The 15,700-nt window shown below is 44.7% G+C and overlaps 1 protein-coding gene across 2 annotated transcripts in view; it reads left to right on the top strand.

Annotated features, from left to right (window-relative positions):
* The first annotated feature begins 4,140 nt into the window (after positions 1 to 4,140).
* LOC138580989 (serine/threonine-protein kinase NLK2-like) overlaps positions 4,141 to 15,700 on the top strand; it is a 370,858-nt gene continuing 359,298 nt past the window's right edge. For both annotated transcript variants that reach the window (XM_069651967.1, XM_069651968.1), the window contains exon 1: positions 4,141 to 5,862. In XM_069651967.1, the coding sequence (XP_069508068.1) occupies positions 5,507 to 5,862 (356 nt within the window). In that variant the 5' untranslated portion in view covers positions 4,141 to 5,506. The remainder of the gene's footprint in view (positions 5,863 to 15,700) is intronic.

Genomic DNA, 15,700 nt, shown 5'->3' with positions numbered 1-15,700 from the left:
AACCAGTCACCTCCACAGATGCCATATCCGTGAACACGGCGCTGGAGAAAATGTTTGTGACACATGTCATCCCATCCTTGATCCGAAGCGACAATGGACCTCCTTTCACAAGCAAAGGTTTCCGAACTTTCATGAACGACCTGGAAATACGCCACCATCACATCACCCCATACTGGCCACAAGCCAACAGGGATGCGGAAAGATTCATGGCTTCCATCAACAAGACTGTAAGAATCGCCAAGGACAAAGGCCGACTGTGGCTCCTAGAACTTTACAGATTCCTCCGGGCCTATCGACTAACCCTCTACTCGGCTACACAAGCTAGCCCAGCAGCCATGATGTTCGGAGTTCCCATCCAAGGGAGCCTCCCTCTAAACCACTCCTGGACACCACCACAGGTTGACCTGGAAGCGATCGAGGCCAAAAGACGCAGGCACAACGCCAAAGAAGACAAGGCCAGAAGAGCTTCCCCCGGGGAAATCCAGATAGGAGACACAGTGCTTGTGAAGAACAGATGCCAGAAAGGAAAGATGTCCCTTCCCCATGAGTCAGCACCAAGGACAATATCACATTGAGAACTCGGCCTTGCCTCCGCCACCCTGGTACAAGAGACAGTGACCAGGAATGTCTCACATTTCCAGAAAATCCCACCAAAGCAATGGGAGGAAGTCACAGAGGAAACCAACCCCCCCAAGGGAAACTCCCACAAAAGACACTCCCACAAACCACAGAGAAAAAGAGGGGAGAAGCGAGTACAGGCCGCAAACAAATACAGACTTACAAAGAGAAGAAGATACAACCAGACCCGCCAAACTGCCCCAAGAGCGAGGGACTCACTACTCGCTCCGGAAACGACCAGCACCGTCAACTCGACTAGAAGGCTACGTACTGAATGGAATTCACAGGTGAAAGAGAGACTGAGAAGCCAATCGAGCCCCACCAGTCGGCGAGAGTGCACCATCAGTTACCAGCACTGAAGGAGAACATTACAGTCAGTTATATAGTTCACATGTTGTTTTGTTTTCCTGAAGATGAAAATGGATGTGATGTCCACGTGACAGAGGTCATGTGGACAAGACAATAAATGGAGGAGGAGTCCGCCAATTTGGCAGTTCCCGCTCCAGTGACTCACTAGGCTGTGTCTGTGTCTGTCAGGTGAGGACAAAGGCAGTGAATATGGCAAGGGAAATGTGCACAAAAATCACACAGTGAATAGCTTTGAACCAAACAACGTGCACACATGAACCAAGACTCTTGTATACTAAAACCCAGGAGTGCAAATAGAGTGTGAAAACAATACAAATATATGAAAAGGGATGTGGGGGTAAGCACTTAGAAACTCCTTATGACTGCAAAGAAAGTCAGCAAGCTCCTTACCCACAATTGCTGTTACAGGTACTGACAGCGCTAAGCCCACGTAGAGGGCAAGCAACAACAGGATCTGTGAGCTAACACTCTTGATGGTATTGAATAAGGGAACTTAAAAACAGTACTCACAAGGACGAGAAATACCACTTGAATGTCAGTAAGCCCACGAACCCTGTTGAATAAACTGGGACCCAGAAAGGCTATTACAGCAATGGGAGGATATCTAAATACATAAGACTCAAGACAAGGGACAAGTAGGAATATTGATTACAGAATAGTGAGGAAAACATAGGCATTCACACAGGAGTTAGCAACAACAGCACACCACACCTAATAATCAATGGGAAATAAATGCAGAAGTGCAAGGGAAAACATGGAATGGATTCCAAGAGAAAGTAAAGGAGCAGGAGCAGGGAAAACGAAATTACAATGGAAAACTTCTCCCAACCATCCGAGGAAAAAAGCAGGAAGCTAAATCTATAAAGAGGAAAGACTAAAGCATCAAGGTTTACAGCAGCAAATGACAAAGTCAAAGAAAAATAGAACACAGGCAAACTGGGCTGCACCAAAAGGGAAAGCACTGAGAAATGCTGCCTGTAAACAGAGGAATACAGAAAGGGAATCTAGGAAGCAGAAATCAATTAAGCACATACATTCGAAATCCAGGGATAAGGAACAAGGAATAGCAACTTGGAACTAGGCACAAAGCTAAGGACAAGGGACCAGTCACAAACAGGAACACTGCATCAATGACCAACGCTGGACTGAAGCAAACTGAGGCTTTTATAGCTGCTTAACGAGCACGCGCCCCAGGTGTGCTGCTTGCTGCACCTGCAGCCACATGTGTTTCCTATCCTCCACCCAACCTTGTCCTGCAAGGGTGGAGATGAAGCAGTAGGGAATAAACCCCAAATCATGCCGGGAACTGGAGCGAGTCGTGACAGTGTCTCCTTCCAGCGCTGCGAGCCAGGGCCCGCGCAGCACCACTCCTCCAGCCCGCCCCGCGGCCTGGAGCAAGCGTCACAGTAGTTAGCATTCTCCTCTACAAGGTCCACCCTGACCCTCCTTTATAAACACCACGTACCCCATTTACACAGCCCCACACAGATTCTACATTTTCATATGTCAACTTACAAACCTGTTCCTAGTCCAGTGGAGACTGTTCTTCACAGAACCCAAACCCAAAATGTAACATGGTTTACCGCAATGAATCTCTCTGCACAGGGAAAATCCACCACTCTGCACAGGACCCAAAAGAAATCTATGGTGAAACATGTTGCTTTCTCTGCACAGGACAATTAACATCCATCCCACTTCTCATGCCCCGGAAAAATCTATAAATACTCCCTCTGGGCAGGAAGATCTCATCCCACTCTCTGCATAGAGCAAATATCCAATGCTGTTTTTTGTAAAGTACACTTGTCCCCTGGTCAAATATTCAAATACCCCCAAACAAATCTCATACTTCCCAGGCTCTCTGTACAGGACAAATACCAAAGTTTGCCATTGCAATTGGCCAAATACACCCTTGGCACAGGACAAACTGCTCTTTTATATTGGGGCACAAGTTGTCTGTCATTCTTCACTACCCAAATGCCTGTGTTCATCTGCTCTTAACCACGATTCTGTCTCAAGGTCCTCCCTTCCTGCTTGTGCAATGATGACAAGGTGCTAAACTGAAGGGCGTTGCAATGCTCAAGTCTACCCCACTGCACAAAACACACACCCCCCCCTGAAGCTTTTAAGAGATCCACAAACGAATCCCCTCCACGGAGCAGGCCAAATCACCCCTCTTTCTAGGGTGACCAGATGTCCTGTTTTTGCCTGGACTGTCCCAGAACTGGGACCTCTATCCGGAGAGTTTTTTTTAAATTAAAACTCCTGTCCCGGTTTTAGGGAAAGGGAAGGTGACCACAGTTCTATCACGAAATTATTGAATATTTATGGTGGCCAACATTTATAAGTCAAATAAGCTTTGGAATACATTAAGTATTTTCCCATATCACTTCACCAGATCTCTGCATTCGCAGGGTGGGCTCAAACCCCCAACCTTTCAGGTACCCATCACCTGATTGTGCTACAAAGGCTGGTTACAAAATGAATACATAGGAAGTCCTGTAATATAAATTGGAACAAAAGCTATTTAATTAATCTCATACTTATATTATAAATCTGCACATTTTCTATCTATTATAGCAGTCCAGTCCTAAAAATACTGGTAGTCCTTTTATGTTCGTGGCCATCCCAGTTTTTATCTTGAAAATCCCCCTCCCTGTTGTACATCAATCCCCTAAAAAACACATCTCCAGCAGGCAAGGACAAAAAAAGACGAGAAAACAAAAAGAGAACTACACATAGTCATGAAAACTGAAAATTAGCCTAGGAGCACAGGAATGCCTATGCTCAGCCCCACTGCACAAAAACACCGTCTTTCACATAACGAATCCCCAAAATACACCGAAATATCCCCTGCGTTGGGCATGTCAAATTGCCCCCTCCACTATAATTCCAACAAAGTATGAGATGGTTTTAAGAGTTACTGTAAACCAAATTCGATTGGTAACGGAAGAACGACGGTGTTCATCATCTCGGCCACGATGCTGTCTTCATAGCTCCGAGTGACCTTCCCCTCTCGGCCACGAGGCTACGCCAGCTTTCCCGCTCTTGCCACACCTTGCAAAGACCATAAGTTGATGTAGTGCGCACCCTTGGACACGTGACTTCGCAGGCACGTCCGACGTGCAACTACGTTATGACGAGCCGGCGGATCGTTGCTAAGGTCCGTTTCTCGGATGGGAACTAGACACTAGGCTACCTAGGGTAATCCTCCATCCCAGGGGCTCGAGTGCGTGGGTGCTCCGCGGCCCGGGCACCCCTCGGGAAAGGCCATCTGCTGACCAATGGATCGTCCTAAACTTTTGTCCGCCGGACCCCCAGTCCCCTTCCTGAAAACCAAAAGTCTACTCCCCTCCATCCCATGTATTGCCCCCTCGCAGCGTAATGTATCCCAGGTATTGTTCCTTGCAGTCATTTCCTAGATGCTCTGACCGCACAGTAATTGTTCCCCAATTATTTAATCTCGGTTTAATGTACGTTCATTTTTCTCTCTGGAATAATATTCCCTATCTTCGCCGTTCTATACCAGTTAATGGCAATTCCCTGGAAGCATTTCACCCCTGTTGCTAAACGCACCTAACAAACAATTAATTCGTGTGCTTGTTGTCCTATCCTGCTGTTTATAACTTTGTCCATTATTGTGACTCTTGTGGTAACCAAGCCAATTTCTCCTCTTCCTCGTCTGTTCCTTTTTTTTGCCTTTTACTTCCCACATGATTCACTCTCCTTGTTCTCAGCCCGTGTTATAGTCTCACGTATATAGGTGAAGTTACTCCCTTCAGTCTTTATCCTCTTGAATCATCATACACTTTTAAATTCCTTTTTGCCTCTCATGCTGATTGCCCCCCGTTATTCTCATTTACCACGCATGTTGTCCTACATGACAATTTACTCTACTTCCTTGAGCCCCTACCCCTTGTCCCCCCACGCTTTTCACATCAGCCTGTTGCCACCCTAATCTTGTCTCAATTGTTCTACTGAGGTTGACCACACACCCTGTTGCACTCTTATCCATTTTTCATTGTCATGCTTCGCATCTGAGTGCACATCAGTATTACACATCATGCCATTGTTTATTTCGCCTTGAGTAACTCGGTTGCTCCCTCATTGCTTTTTTCACCCCCCATTTTGCGATTCTGTGCACTTACACATGTCCAAACTTCTCTTTTCCTCGTCCCACAGTTGTGCCCCACCTTTTCCTAAAGTTGGGCTTGCCTTCATATTGACTACCTCTTTAAGGATCAAATTGTAACCCACATATTCCTCTTCTAATGATGGTCTCAGTTTCTACTTGTTACTCGGAAACCCTGCATTCTCTTGTAGTTCATTAGACTGCTTGCCATTTTTTCTGTATTTGTTGCCTCAGATTTTTCGCAAGAAAACGCTTCATATTTATTTACCCCACATGTTTTATGTATTTGTTGTCTGTGACACATTTTTGTTCTTTTGCCCTTTACTCCTGGTTTCTTGTCATATTTCACCCACACACGCATAGTCTTCTGTGTCCTCCCATTGGTCACCAATGGCCTTTCAGGGCCCCAACAGGTCCCTGGGGGCCCAGCTGTGTGGTGGGGTATTTAGCAGCCTAGGGGGTCTTATCCAGCCCCCGATGCCAGCCGGCCTGGGGCAGAAGTTTTACTGCCCCAATGGGGCTGCAGTGCTGGCAGCTGCCTCCACCTCGTCATCCTCACCGCCCACAACTACTGCTGTACAGCCTGGCTCACATCAGCAGCAACTCGTCAACCATCACCACCACGGGCCACAGGCTGGCACGATTCAGAACCAGGGCATGCCTGCTCGACCAGTTGATACAAGGACTGCTGTGGTGGATCCCGAGCCTGATCGACCAATTGGCTATGGAGCTTTTGGTGTTGTTTGGTAAGTGCAAATGTAACTTTTTATTTTTTAATTGTGGCACGTTCAAATAAATCCTCTGTAGAAGAGGAACAAAGGCACATGTTCGTTGTGCTACATTTGGCTGTGGAAGTAGACCTGCCATATTGTACTGAGCGACATGTAGATTCATGAAAATTGCAATTTGTTGTCCTGTGTGACATCCAACTCTGGGATTGTCGCTCCATTGCTTGAGACAGGTTAAATGTGTCGATTTTTGTTTTATTGGAGATTATTGCTCGCCATATTGTGAGCAAGCCGCTTCAAAGAGAAATCACTGGATGGGGAAAGGTGAGAATACGAAGTAAGTGGAAGCAATGAAACGGTCTCGACACATGTTGTTGGTAGCCTTTCGGGGTATCCCACACACAAACAGCACCATAAGACAGTGGGCTGGAAGTGAACTTCTCTTTTTGTACAAGCTGGGGCATTTAATTCATATCAAGAGTGGCGAGTGCAGGGAAGAGGCACTGCATGTTTCAAATTGGTGGTTTTACTCCTAGCATCCAAGCTTGAGGTTTCTTTTGACTCTGTTATGGTCCTGAGTAAGTCTGCACATGGGAACAGGGTTCCATAGATCTGTGGCTATGATAGCCTGCACATTTATATTGGCTGTTTTAGCCTACGTTTTGCCTTGTTGCAAAAGGAAGTAGCCTTTGTTGCAGAATAAGATGGCCAATTTGCCCAGGAACTCTTATAGTTTTGTGTCTAGTGCGCCCGTAATGTTCTCTAATCATGTCACTGGGGTGCAGAGTTGTCCTGAAGAAGTGAGGCTTGAGCAGCCTTACTATACAGTAGAATAGCAAGTTAAATTCTCTCCTGTGCCCAACCACCACTTCACGATTTGGAATATTGTTGGGACCAACTAAACCCTGCGTCCTTCTGGCTCATAAATTGCCTGCTTTTAAATTGTGAGATACTTGCAAGTAGTAGAAAACTAGAATGAAGGTTGATATTACTAATCACTGTCACTACATTGATGGCTGTTTACATGCCCGCCATGCTGACTTCACCTAGAAGTGCCTCTAATAGATTGTACAGTTGTGAAAAGTTGATGTGTGTTCAACTCGCCGTCCCTCCCTCCTCCACAGAGTAATAGCTGAATACCTCTGATGAGGGCACATTATGTCACTTTCCCAAATTACCTGAACAGCCGCAGACGACTATGATGCTGACTGGCGCAGTACAAAATAAATTACCATAAGGTTACATTAAGTCTTAAGTTGAGTGCTTACCTAGTTTAAGCATGACTTGTTAACCTTGGATTTAGATCACCAGAGCGTTATTGATGGAAGCTTTACATGAACCCCCTACAGTTTGGTCAGCCCACCGCCTCACCCATTCTAAAGCTAGATTCTGTATGCAGAGCATGACTGCTGTTACCTCTTCTTTGAATGGGAGCAGGCAGCAGAATGTTTCGACGTGCATATCCTGGAATTGCAAGTTATGGTTTTGCATCTTTGTGTGTCTCTGGAAGTGTTGACGTCTTTATTTTAATTATTGGATATTTGTAAGGCGCCTATACAATAAATGGTGTTTCAAGGCGTCACAAGACAAAAAGAGGGGGGGGGCAAGGCAGAAGATAACAATGACTGTCCTGCTATGCCTTGTCACATGCAAGTGCAGTAACAAGAAGGGGGGGGGCAGGGCCAATGTGTGGTGTGGGCAGTTCCGCTTCTGCTGTACATTTAATGCTTTTCACAGCTCCTACATTAGCTACCCTGTGATGTGTGCGCCTCTATTGCAATTGATGCTCACTGGCACTCCGAACCTAGGGATAACATTTTAGTATTCATGCTTTCACCATAGCTTGTCCCTCTGCTTTACAGGTCTGATTTGCTTCAAGCCATTTCGAACATGTCCAGTAGTAATTGCACAAATTCCAGGCAGGCACTTCTGATCTATATTTATAAAAGTGAAAATGTGTGGGTTTGTGGCTTGACAAAGCGTTGTTCCTTATACAATTCACGGTTTCACCAACCTGCACCAAATCTTGTATAGTTACCTGTTGGGACTCTTTGGACACTACTGTATGCATGACATTTCGACACCCCACCCCTTTCCCTGGATTTCAGCACCTTCACACATGAGACGATTGCCTGAAATCGGAAAAACATCAATATGCTTGTAGAAGGACCAGTCCTCAACCCTAGAATGCAAGATTTCTGGGACATTCGCACCGCAATTAACTGCACCACGCTGGGGTGAGGCAATAGGGGGGAGGGGGAGCACAGTAGGTCCCAGTATGCAGCAGCACACCAGCCAAATTTCTCCCAATATCTGCTAAGCTGTATGTCAGACAGTCTCAGTGCAGTTTACTTCACAGTGCAAAGTTCATCAACCGATAAATTAATCTGAACAGCGACCTACTGGATCATTGATTCTCAACAATTGAAGTGTTGTCATGCCAGTCCACATAACCCATTCGTAGAACGGGTACTTTTTGCTATTTGCTAGTATACCAATATAATCCACTGGAGCTGTGTGAAGGAGCCCACGTTCGCTGATATTGGTCCAAGTACATTGATGCCCAGAATGGGTAAGATTAATGTTATTGGCTATCCAGGTATATTGATGCAGAAAAGAAAGCTGAGAACAGATCCACAACAGTGAAATGAGAGGCCATGGACGGCATGCTTGTGTTACGCTCACCTGGTATCCACAGGGACGCCACCCAGCCGGGTTACTCGCTGGTATGCTTCTCAGCTTTGCCCTGATGTGGTCTGCGGGGAAGGTTCTGCCTTGTGGTAGAATTAGGCGTGCTCTCCGTCCTGCCTTCTTTGCAGGGGCGCGTTGTCTTTCATGGGCGAGTGCGGTCCAGTTACTTCACTGATGCCGGCCCGTTTGATATTGTTCAGGTAGGTTTTATTGCTGTTCTTTAGTTTTGTTGCTTTCCTGCATGCCTTTCTTTGTTTAAAATTTCTTTTTTCTCCCTTAGGTATGTGGAGCTTCAGCGCGGCGAACTGGCTTGGTTGAGCAGCGCTGGTAAATGATGGCGCATTAAGAGCGCTATGATGCGGTAAGTAAGCGCTATGTGCGGCGCTGCAAAGTCTTATCTTTGCTAACCTGTGTTTTCCTTCCTTGTAGGTTGCAGTGTTCTTCATCGCGAGTGGAATGTCCGGAGTGGTGCCAGCAGAGAGGCGACCAACCAGGTAAGACTTTTGAGCAGTTCGCAATTTGTAAATGTCTCTACTGCTTTCTTTAATGTTGCCTCTATCTTCCTCTTTCAGGTCGTTCTGTCCGGGAGGCGTGCATATTTGAGGAAGCTGTTCTCAGTAGCTGAGCGGGTTTAAAGATGAAGACTGCAGGTAAGATGCTGCTGCTAATGATGTTCCTTTTGTCTCCTTGCAGGTTCTGCTTCTCCGAGGTTTGAGGTAATATCTGGACACGGTGAGCGTCACGTTGCAAGCTGCAAAGTAACACAAAGCGTGTTGTCTTGCTCGGGTGTGGTTTAAATAGCCCCAACAAAATAGTCCAGATAAAGTAGTCCCTAGGCTACCACACCCAAAACACTAGACCGCATAGCTTGGTTCTTAAGAACCAAGCTATGTGGGTGCCTCCATGTTGGCTGTCAATACAATAAAGTAGTTCCCAAGCCCATTGCTTTTCATAGTGTATGAGCCTTGCGCCATAGGCGCCAGGACTGGTCCCATGAGGGCTTTTGAAGAGGATGCCAGGCTCTAGAGGCCTGAGTCCTGACTCCACCTGGCCAATGGGTTTGCCAGAGGGGGTTTTAGACGAGGGTCGTGACAGCTTGACTGTATTTCTAATGGATTTGGCACTACATGGAAAGATAGCAATACAGCAGCATTTTACTGCTGTTAAATCTTGGAGGACATGTATACCTCACACAGATTTCTTAATTGGTAGGATTGATGTATTTGGCCCTAATGTAAAGGGGTGTACCGGCCACATTTACTCCTAAAAGAAATAGGCAAATACACTAAAAAAAAATTAAAAGGGGAGTAATAAATACTCCCAACAATGGTAAACAGACGCACATGACTTTGTGCCCCTGCTGGCACTCTCACAGCTCCATGGATATGTTTGGACCAGAACTACACGTAGCACCACAGGAAGAAATTGCCATCATTACTGCGTGATCGGAAGAAGTAAACGTGTATCTTTCAATCCGTATGCATAATAGGCGCAAAGAAATAATTATTACAGAAACATTTGTTTCCCAGTAAAACATATATACAATACTCCCATTGGGAATTGGACTTACATTTTTACTCCCTAAAATCATTTTTCTCCCAATTTTAAAAAATAGAGAGTGAAATACCCCCACTTCCAAATCTTATCTGGAGCACTGGTTGTAATGCATGTGCTTATAGTGGATGCAATATTTCCCTGGTGTCCAAGGATTTATTTATTTATTTTTTATGGCTGCCACTGTTTTATAGGAATTTATTTAGCGCTGTCCTACCCAGAGGGTCTCGGACAGCATTACATGGTTCAAAGTTTGAAAAGGTTGGAGCTGAAAAAAGAAAGTACAAAATGTTTTCAGGAAAGGATAGTACGATTAGGGTAGGCAAGTGATCGCAGTGGAGGAGGGCAGGGTAATGGTAGGGTAAAACTGGTATGTTTTGAAGTATTTTCTGAAAGTGGTGGTGGGGCATGCAGTGTGTAAGTGAAGTTATCGTGTTCTGTGAACGAAGTGCCCAATGGGTAAATGCTTGTTTCAAAGGATATTGGGGTTTTCTGGGCAATGACTAAAAACACTCTGGCAGTGTATAGTACATAGCAGTGTACATTATGCCGCTTAGACTGTCAGTGGGTCTGAATGAATCACTGGATTGTTTGAGATCCCTACAGCTCTCACTGTCTCTAAAGACAATGGGACATTCATAGCATCTTTGCTATTAATTGCAGAACAGTTTGCCCCTGTCTCGGACATGGCTGATTATCAGCATCGGTGTTCGGAAATGTGGGGAGCTTTAGAGCTATTTAGCTGCTGCTTGTGTACTGGAGAGCCTGGTTAGCTTGATACCAAGAGCTAGTATTGACTCTGCAGGCCAACTGATGCCAAACAAACACACCCATGTGATTTTAAATCTGCATTTGTGACAATCTATAAAAACACTAGGGCACATCCATGTGATATTTAAGGCATGTGGGATCATAAATAATGGACAAAATGATATTTTGCATTTTATGTGGAAGTTGCATGCAGAACGCTACGTACTAGCGCCTCAAACCCCCAGAGATGGCGCCTGGTTACTGCTTAGTGATGGAAGAGCTGCTTTTAGCTTTTGCTTATCCAATTTTAATTTTCAATCCCTGAAACGTGTATCAAAGTTTGCATGTTAGTTTTCCTCTGACATTCCTAACCTCTAATTTCTTGTTTGCTTGTTCTGGAACATCAAAGGATTTTGCATTCACGCTTGGAAGAAGAGGGGCTGAGAGAGCAACTGCTCATCCAGTCACTTGGAGACAAAGCTGATTCAGACACAAACTGCCAATGCACTCTTCATGCAGTAGAGGCATGCAGTGTTACTTGTCACAAAACTGTTTTTGTTTTGCTATGCGAATCAGGGGGTCATTGAATGACCCCTTCCTCTGGGTCTCCCTGTACCTCTTGCAGTGGCAGGCCTCCCACTGCCCACGTTAGCAATCGCTGACCACCCAGACCTTGCTGTTGCTAGAAATTTTGCAACTGCAGCGCCATCCCATTAAGCTAGTTTATTGCGCTCCTGACGCAATGCTTTTTAGCTGGACTTGATCCTTGGGTAACAATCCTGGCACAAATCCACCCTCTCTGCTTTTTGAGCCATCTATGCAGGTTGTTGTGTACCAGAATGCTGCTTTATCTTTGATTGCAACTCTTAATCCAATCAGTCTTCTATGATCAGCCAAATATAGTATTCTTTGGTATCGCTGCATCTCATGCATGAATCATCTGAACAATATTGCTGACGTATGTCTTCATTCAGGCAGCCACTCTCATGAGTCAAAAGCTGGTGTAACTCTGCAGGCATGTGCCGATTATTAATGCCCATGAGGGAAAATAGCACTGAATCGGTCCTCAACTCGTGAGTAAACATGTTTTCATCTCCCACATTAGGATATTCATTACACAAATTCCCCAAACCTCCATGGACAAGAATCATTACCGTTTCCAGGCTATCTTGGCAGGGTATGGAATGACGTGTGGTGGATGAGCTTGCTGCATGCCCGGCCAGAACTTGGGATTGTGTGCTTGTACCTGCTATATTCTGGGGTTGCACTCACTGGGAGCTTCAGAATTGTGCTTGTGGCATTGCTTTTTCAGCATGGCTAAGCCTCTGGCTTCCCAATGCTTCAATAATCTTACTCCTTCTCTTCCCTATTCTTCCCTCTTTGCCTGTTGTGGGTACAGTTTTGTTGAACTAGACCTTGCTTCTTTGTCCTGTGTCATTCTGTTTCTCTTTTCTATTTCTCTGTCTTGCATTAGTATATTCTAAGCGCCTAATGTTCCATTCCCCAAGCTTTTGATCCCTCTGCAAACCCGTTTGGAAAAATTAAATATTATTGAGGGCTTATATTTTTTCCTTTGTCCTTTCGTCTGTCTTAAATTAGTTTTTATTAAATCTAACTTTCCGTTTACTATACACTGTTGCCAGAATTGTTATGGAATTACATTTTCCCAGATCGTATGTAGTCAGTAACCTTTTATATACATAACATACAATGCTTTTCCACGATCTAGGGCAGTTTAGCTCATTTGATTGTTTTGTGTAGTTTTTTTTTTATTTATTTTTTAATGGAGTTTTATTATTCCATAATCTGATTCAATTAGTTCTACAGATTATTTCACATTTGATCTGCTTTTATAAGACCGGGCCATATTTGGTTTCCCTGACCCTACTATTGGCTTTTGCTCTCTGCCAACCCCTCAATTACCTAACCTTTATGTGACTATAGGTGTTCAGAGGGAACAAGTCTGCCACGTCTATTGCTGTGCTGAGCTGGGCATGCCAAATGCAAGGCGTCTTGGCACAAATTGACAATCTGACAGCTCATCTACAAATAACTTAATAAGGAAACCGGGCAGCTAGGGTGGAGACAATAAATTGAAAATTGTCGTCCCCGAGCACAGACCCCTCCTTTTTCTGGTATGATGCATTTAGTCTGTTTGATAATAAAATGGGTGTATGTGGGAATGCTGCAAAATGTCCTTGGTTTGTTAAACTTCAAATTAAGGGTTTTTAAACTGTCCATAATGGGATTATGAATCTCTGTACCAGGATTGTACAAATCTGGAGTACACTGGCGGTCGTTAAACCTGGGTTTACCAGTGTTACAAAAACTGGAATTGGCAAACTTTGACTGAACGGGTATAGTATATAATGGTGTTGTGCAAACTGGGAATCTATTAGGGTTGCATGGAATTTGCTACCTGAGGGCTTATTGGGGTTGACAAACTAGGAATTCCATCCATTGTTTAAATTTGAAACCTACAGGGTGAGGATCAAATCGAACTTGATGGATTTGGTGATCTTAGAATATAAAAGTGAGTCAGTCATCTGAGAAGAAAATCCTGATTTTTGACAATTGGTATATACATGTATTCAGAAAACTGGAAACATGCATGATACTAACTTGGCATGCATTGGCATTGTGAAACGTGGGTCTTAAAGGATTGTTACTGGGGGTTTAATAGGGTTGGCCATTATTATATTATTATAATTGTTTGTTTATAACGCACTTAATACCAAAGAGGTTTCTAAGCGCGGACCCGGGATTTGAACCTGTGTTGCTCTGTGTCGTCTCTCTTCCAAGATGAGCACATTGCCACTGAGCTATTATATTCCACAGAGAAAATTACTGGGATAGTCAAACAAGAAATATGCTGCCTTTGTACAAACTGGGAACATTGGAGTTACGTGTACAGTAGGATTTGGAAAATGGCAGTTTACTGGGTTTGTCCAACTGAATTTGGGCAGATGAGTATTACTGTTAGGTTATTGGTATTTGTACTGCACACCACTGCCATTTGCCTGGACTCCAGGCACACTTGTGGATTTGGAAGTGACAAAGGGGAGGGGATGGTTATGGGGCTAGCAGGTAAAGATGATGGACCTCATCATGACCCAGCCGGTCCGGAAACAATGGTGGCGATAAATCCGCTGCCACCATTGTTTCTGGACAGGCTGATTCTGAGTTCTGCAGGCGGGAGGTGTCACTCCCGCCAGGTCTTACCTGGTGGGAGTAACACCACCCGCCTGCAGGCGGAAATGGAAACACCGGCTCTCTCATAGACGGAACCAGTGTTTACATTGTCCCCATCCCCATGGAGTCCATTGGGGATTTATGGAATTCCACCCCCGGAATTACCGGGTCACCGGGGTTGTAATGCCCTGGTGATTCCAGCAATCACAGAGACGGAATGGTATTTCGGGTCGGTGGCAGCCTGCTGGTTTTTCCGGCACAGCTACCGCCGCACTCGTAATGAGGCCCAATGTGTTGTGCTTAACTGTTGGAGCCATTCGCAAATGCCATCTGCATGGTTGAGTTTTCTCAGTGGTTTGTGTTTTCCCCCAGCAGTCTGTGTTTTCATCTGGGAGACCAGAGTGTCGAGATGACCTATGTGTTGTGGGTGGGATTTAGTATTTCTTTGGAGATGTATATGGCATTTTCTCTAGGGTGTGGTCAGCCGGTATTTTTCTAGACTTGTTTTGTCTAGGTGAGTTTGTGAGCGTATGGTGAGGGAAGGTGTTTGAAGAGAGAGGTTGTTAGTCATTTTGATTCATTGGACAGATTTCTGGGCTGAGATTTGTAGGTGCGTTTTATAGTGTCTTGTAAGCTAGTCCTGTTTGATTTACCTTTCGTCTGGGGATTAATGGCTTAATTTCGGTTTTCCTAATGGCACATCTTCTAGCCGTAAAGGGCCTGGATTTACAGCATCATGTAAGCCGTGTACAATTTTGCTCGGCCTCAAAACGTGATAGAGACCACCATTTAGTGCTCAGATCACTCGTTCATGATCTCGGGCAGTTCCACTCGCCTTCAATGTTGACGTTGAGCTAAGAATATGGGTGTACCCGAGCCCTCGGCAGTGCCTGATGGGTAATGCACACCGCTGTATGGGCTCCTGTGTGCATGCCTACTGTGAGGGGTCAGCAGTGCCAGGAGGACAACTGTTTGATCCAATGCCTCACTAGGCCTACTGCGAGGAGGATTTCACTGAACTAAAGGGAAACGCTGTAACCCAGGATGTCTGGCCCTCGTACTAAACATCAAATACAAAAGAAAATCAATGGCAATTCAATAAACATCAACAATGATAATCACAGTTTCTTGATAACCCTTTTAGTAACCTGAATGAACTCCCTTGCCCAGGATTCAAGGTATATTCAGCTTCAATGTACATCAAAAGAAATGAGGAAAGTCACATAGGTAGCAAAGTCTCAGTTCAGTTCTTGAAGTCTCAATGAAGTTATGTTAAGCAAAGTTCCAACAAAAGTTATTTTTCTTGTTGAAATAAAGACTTTGCACTTCTTCAGAATAGAATCTGTTATTCCCAGTTACGATGATTTGCCACCACCTCCATTTATCCAAGAAGACTTGACACAGTTCAAAAGAAATACAATTTATATAAATGTTAGTGACACCAGTCTTGGTTAACAATTATCTCGCTTCACAAGATTAGGATTCGCAAAAGGTATATTTGTCAGGATGACTTCAGTGCTGCTGCTTCTACTTCAACAACTTCACTTCTACTAGAGTTTACCATGAGGACCTTTTCCTTTACCTCATAGAATTCGCCTTCATTTGAACTACTGGCGTCTTGCATCTACTGACAACCAGATATACCACCACAGGTTCAGTACTTTCTGTT

The sequence above is a fragment of the Ambystoma mexicanum genome, chromosome 3p, assembly GCF_040938575.1.
Source record: "Ambystoma mexicanum isolate Mex_15411 chromosome 3p, UKY_AmexF1_1, whole genome shotgun sequence".
Taxonomy (NCBI): domain Eukaryota; kingdom Metazoa; phylum Chordata; class Amphibia; order Caudata; family Ambystomatidae; genus Ambystoma; species Ambystoma mexicanum.
This window is presented reverse-complemented; position numbering and strand designations above follow the sequence as displayed.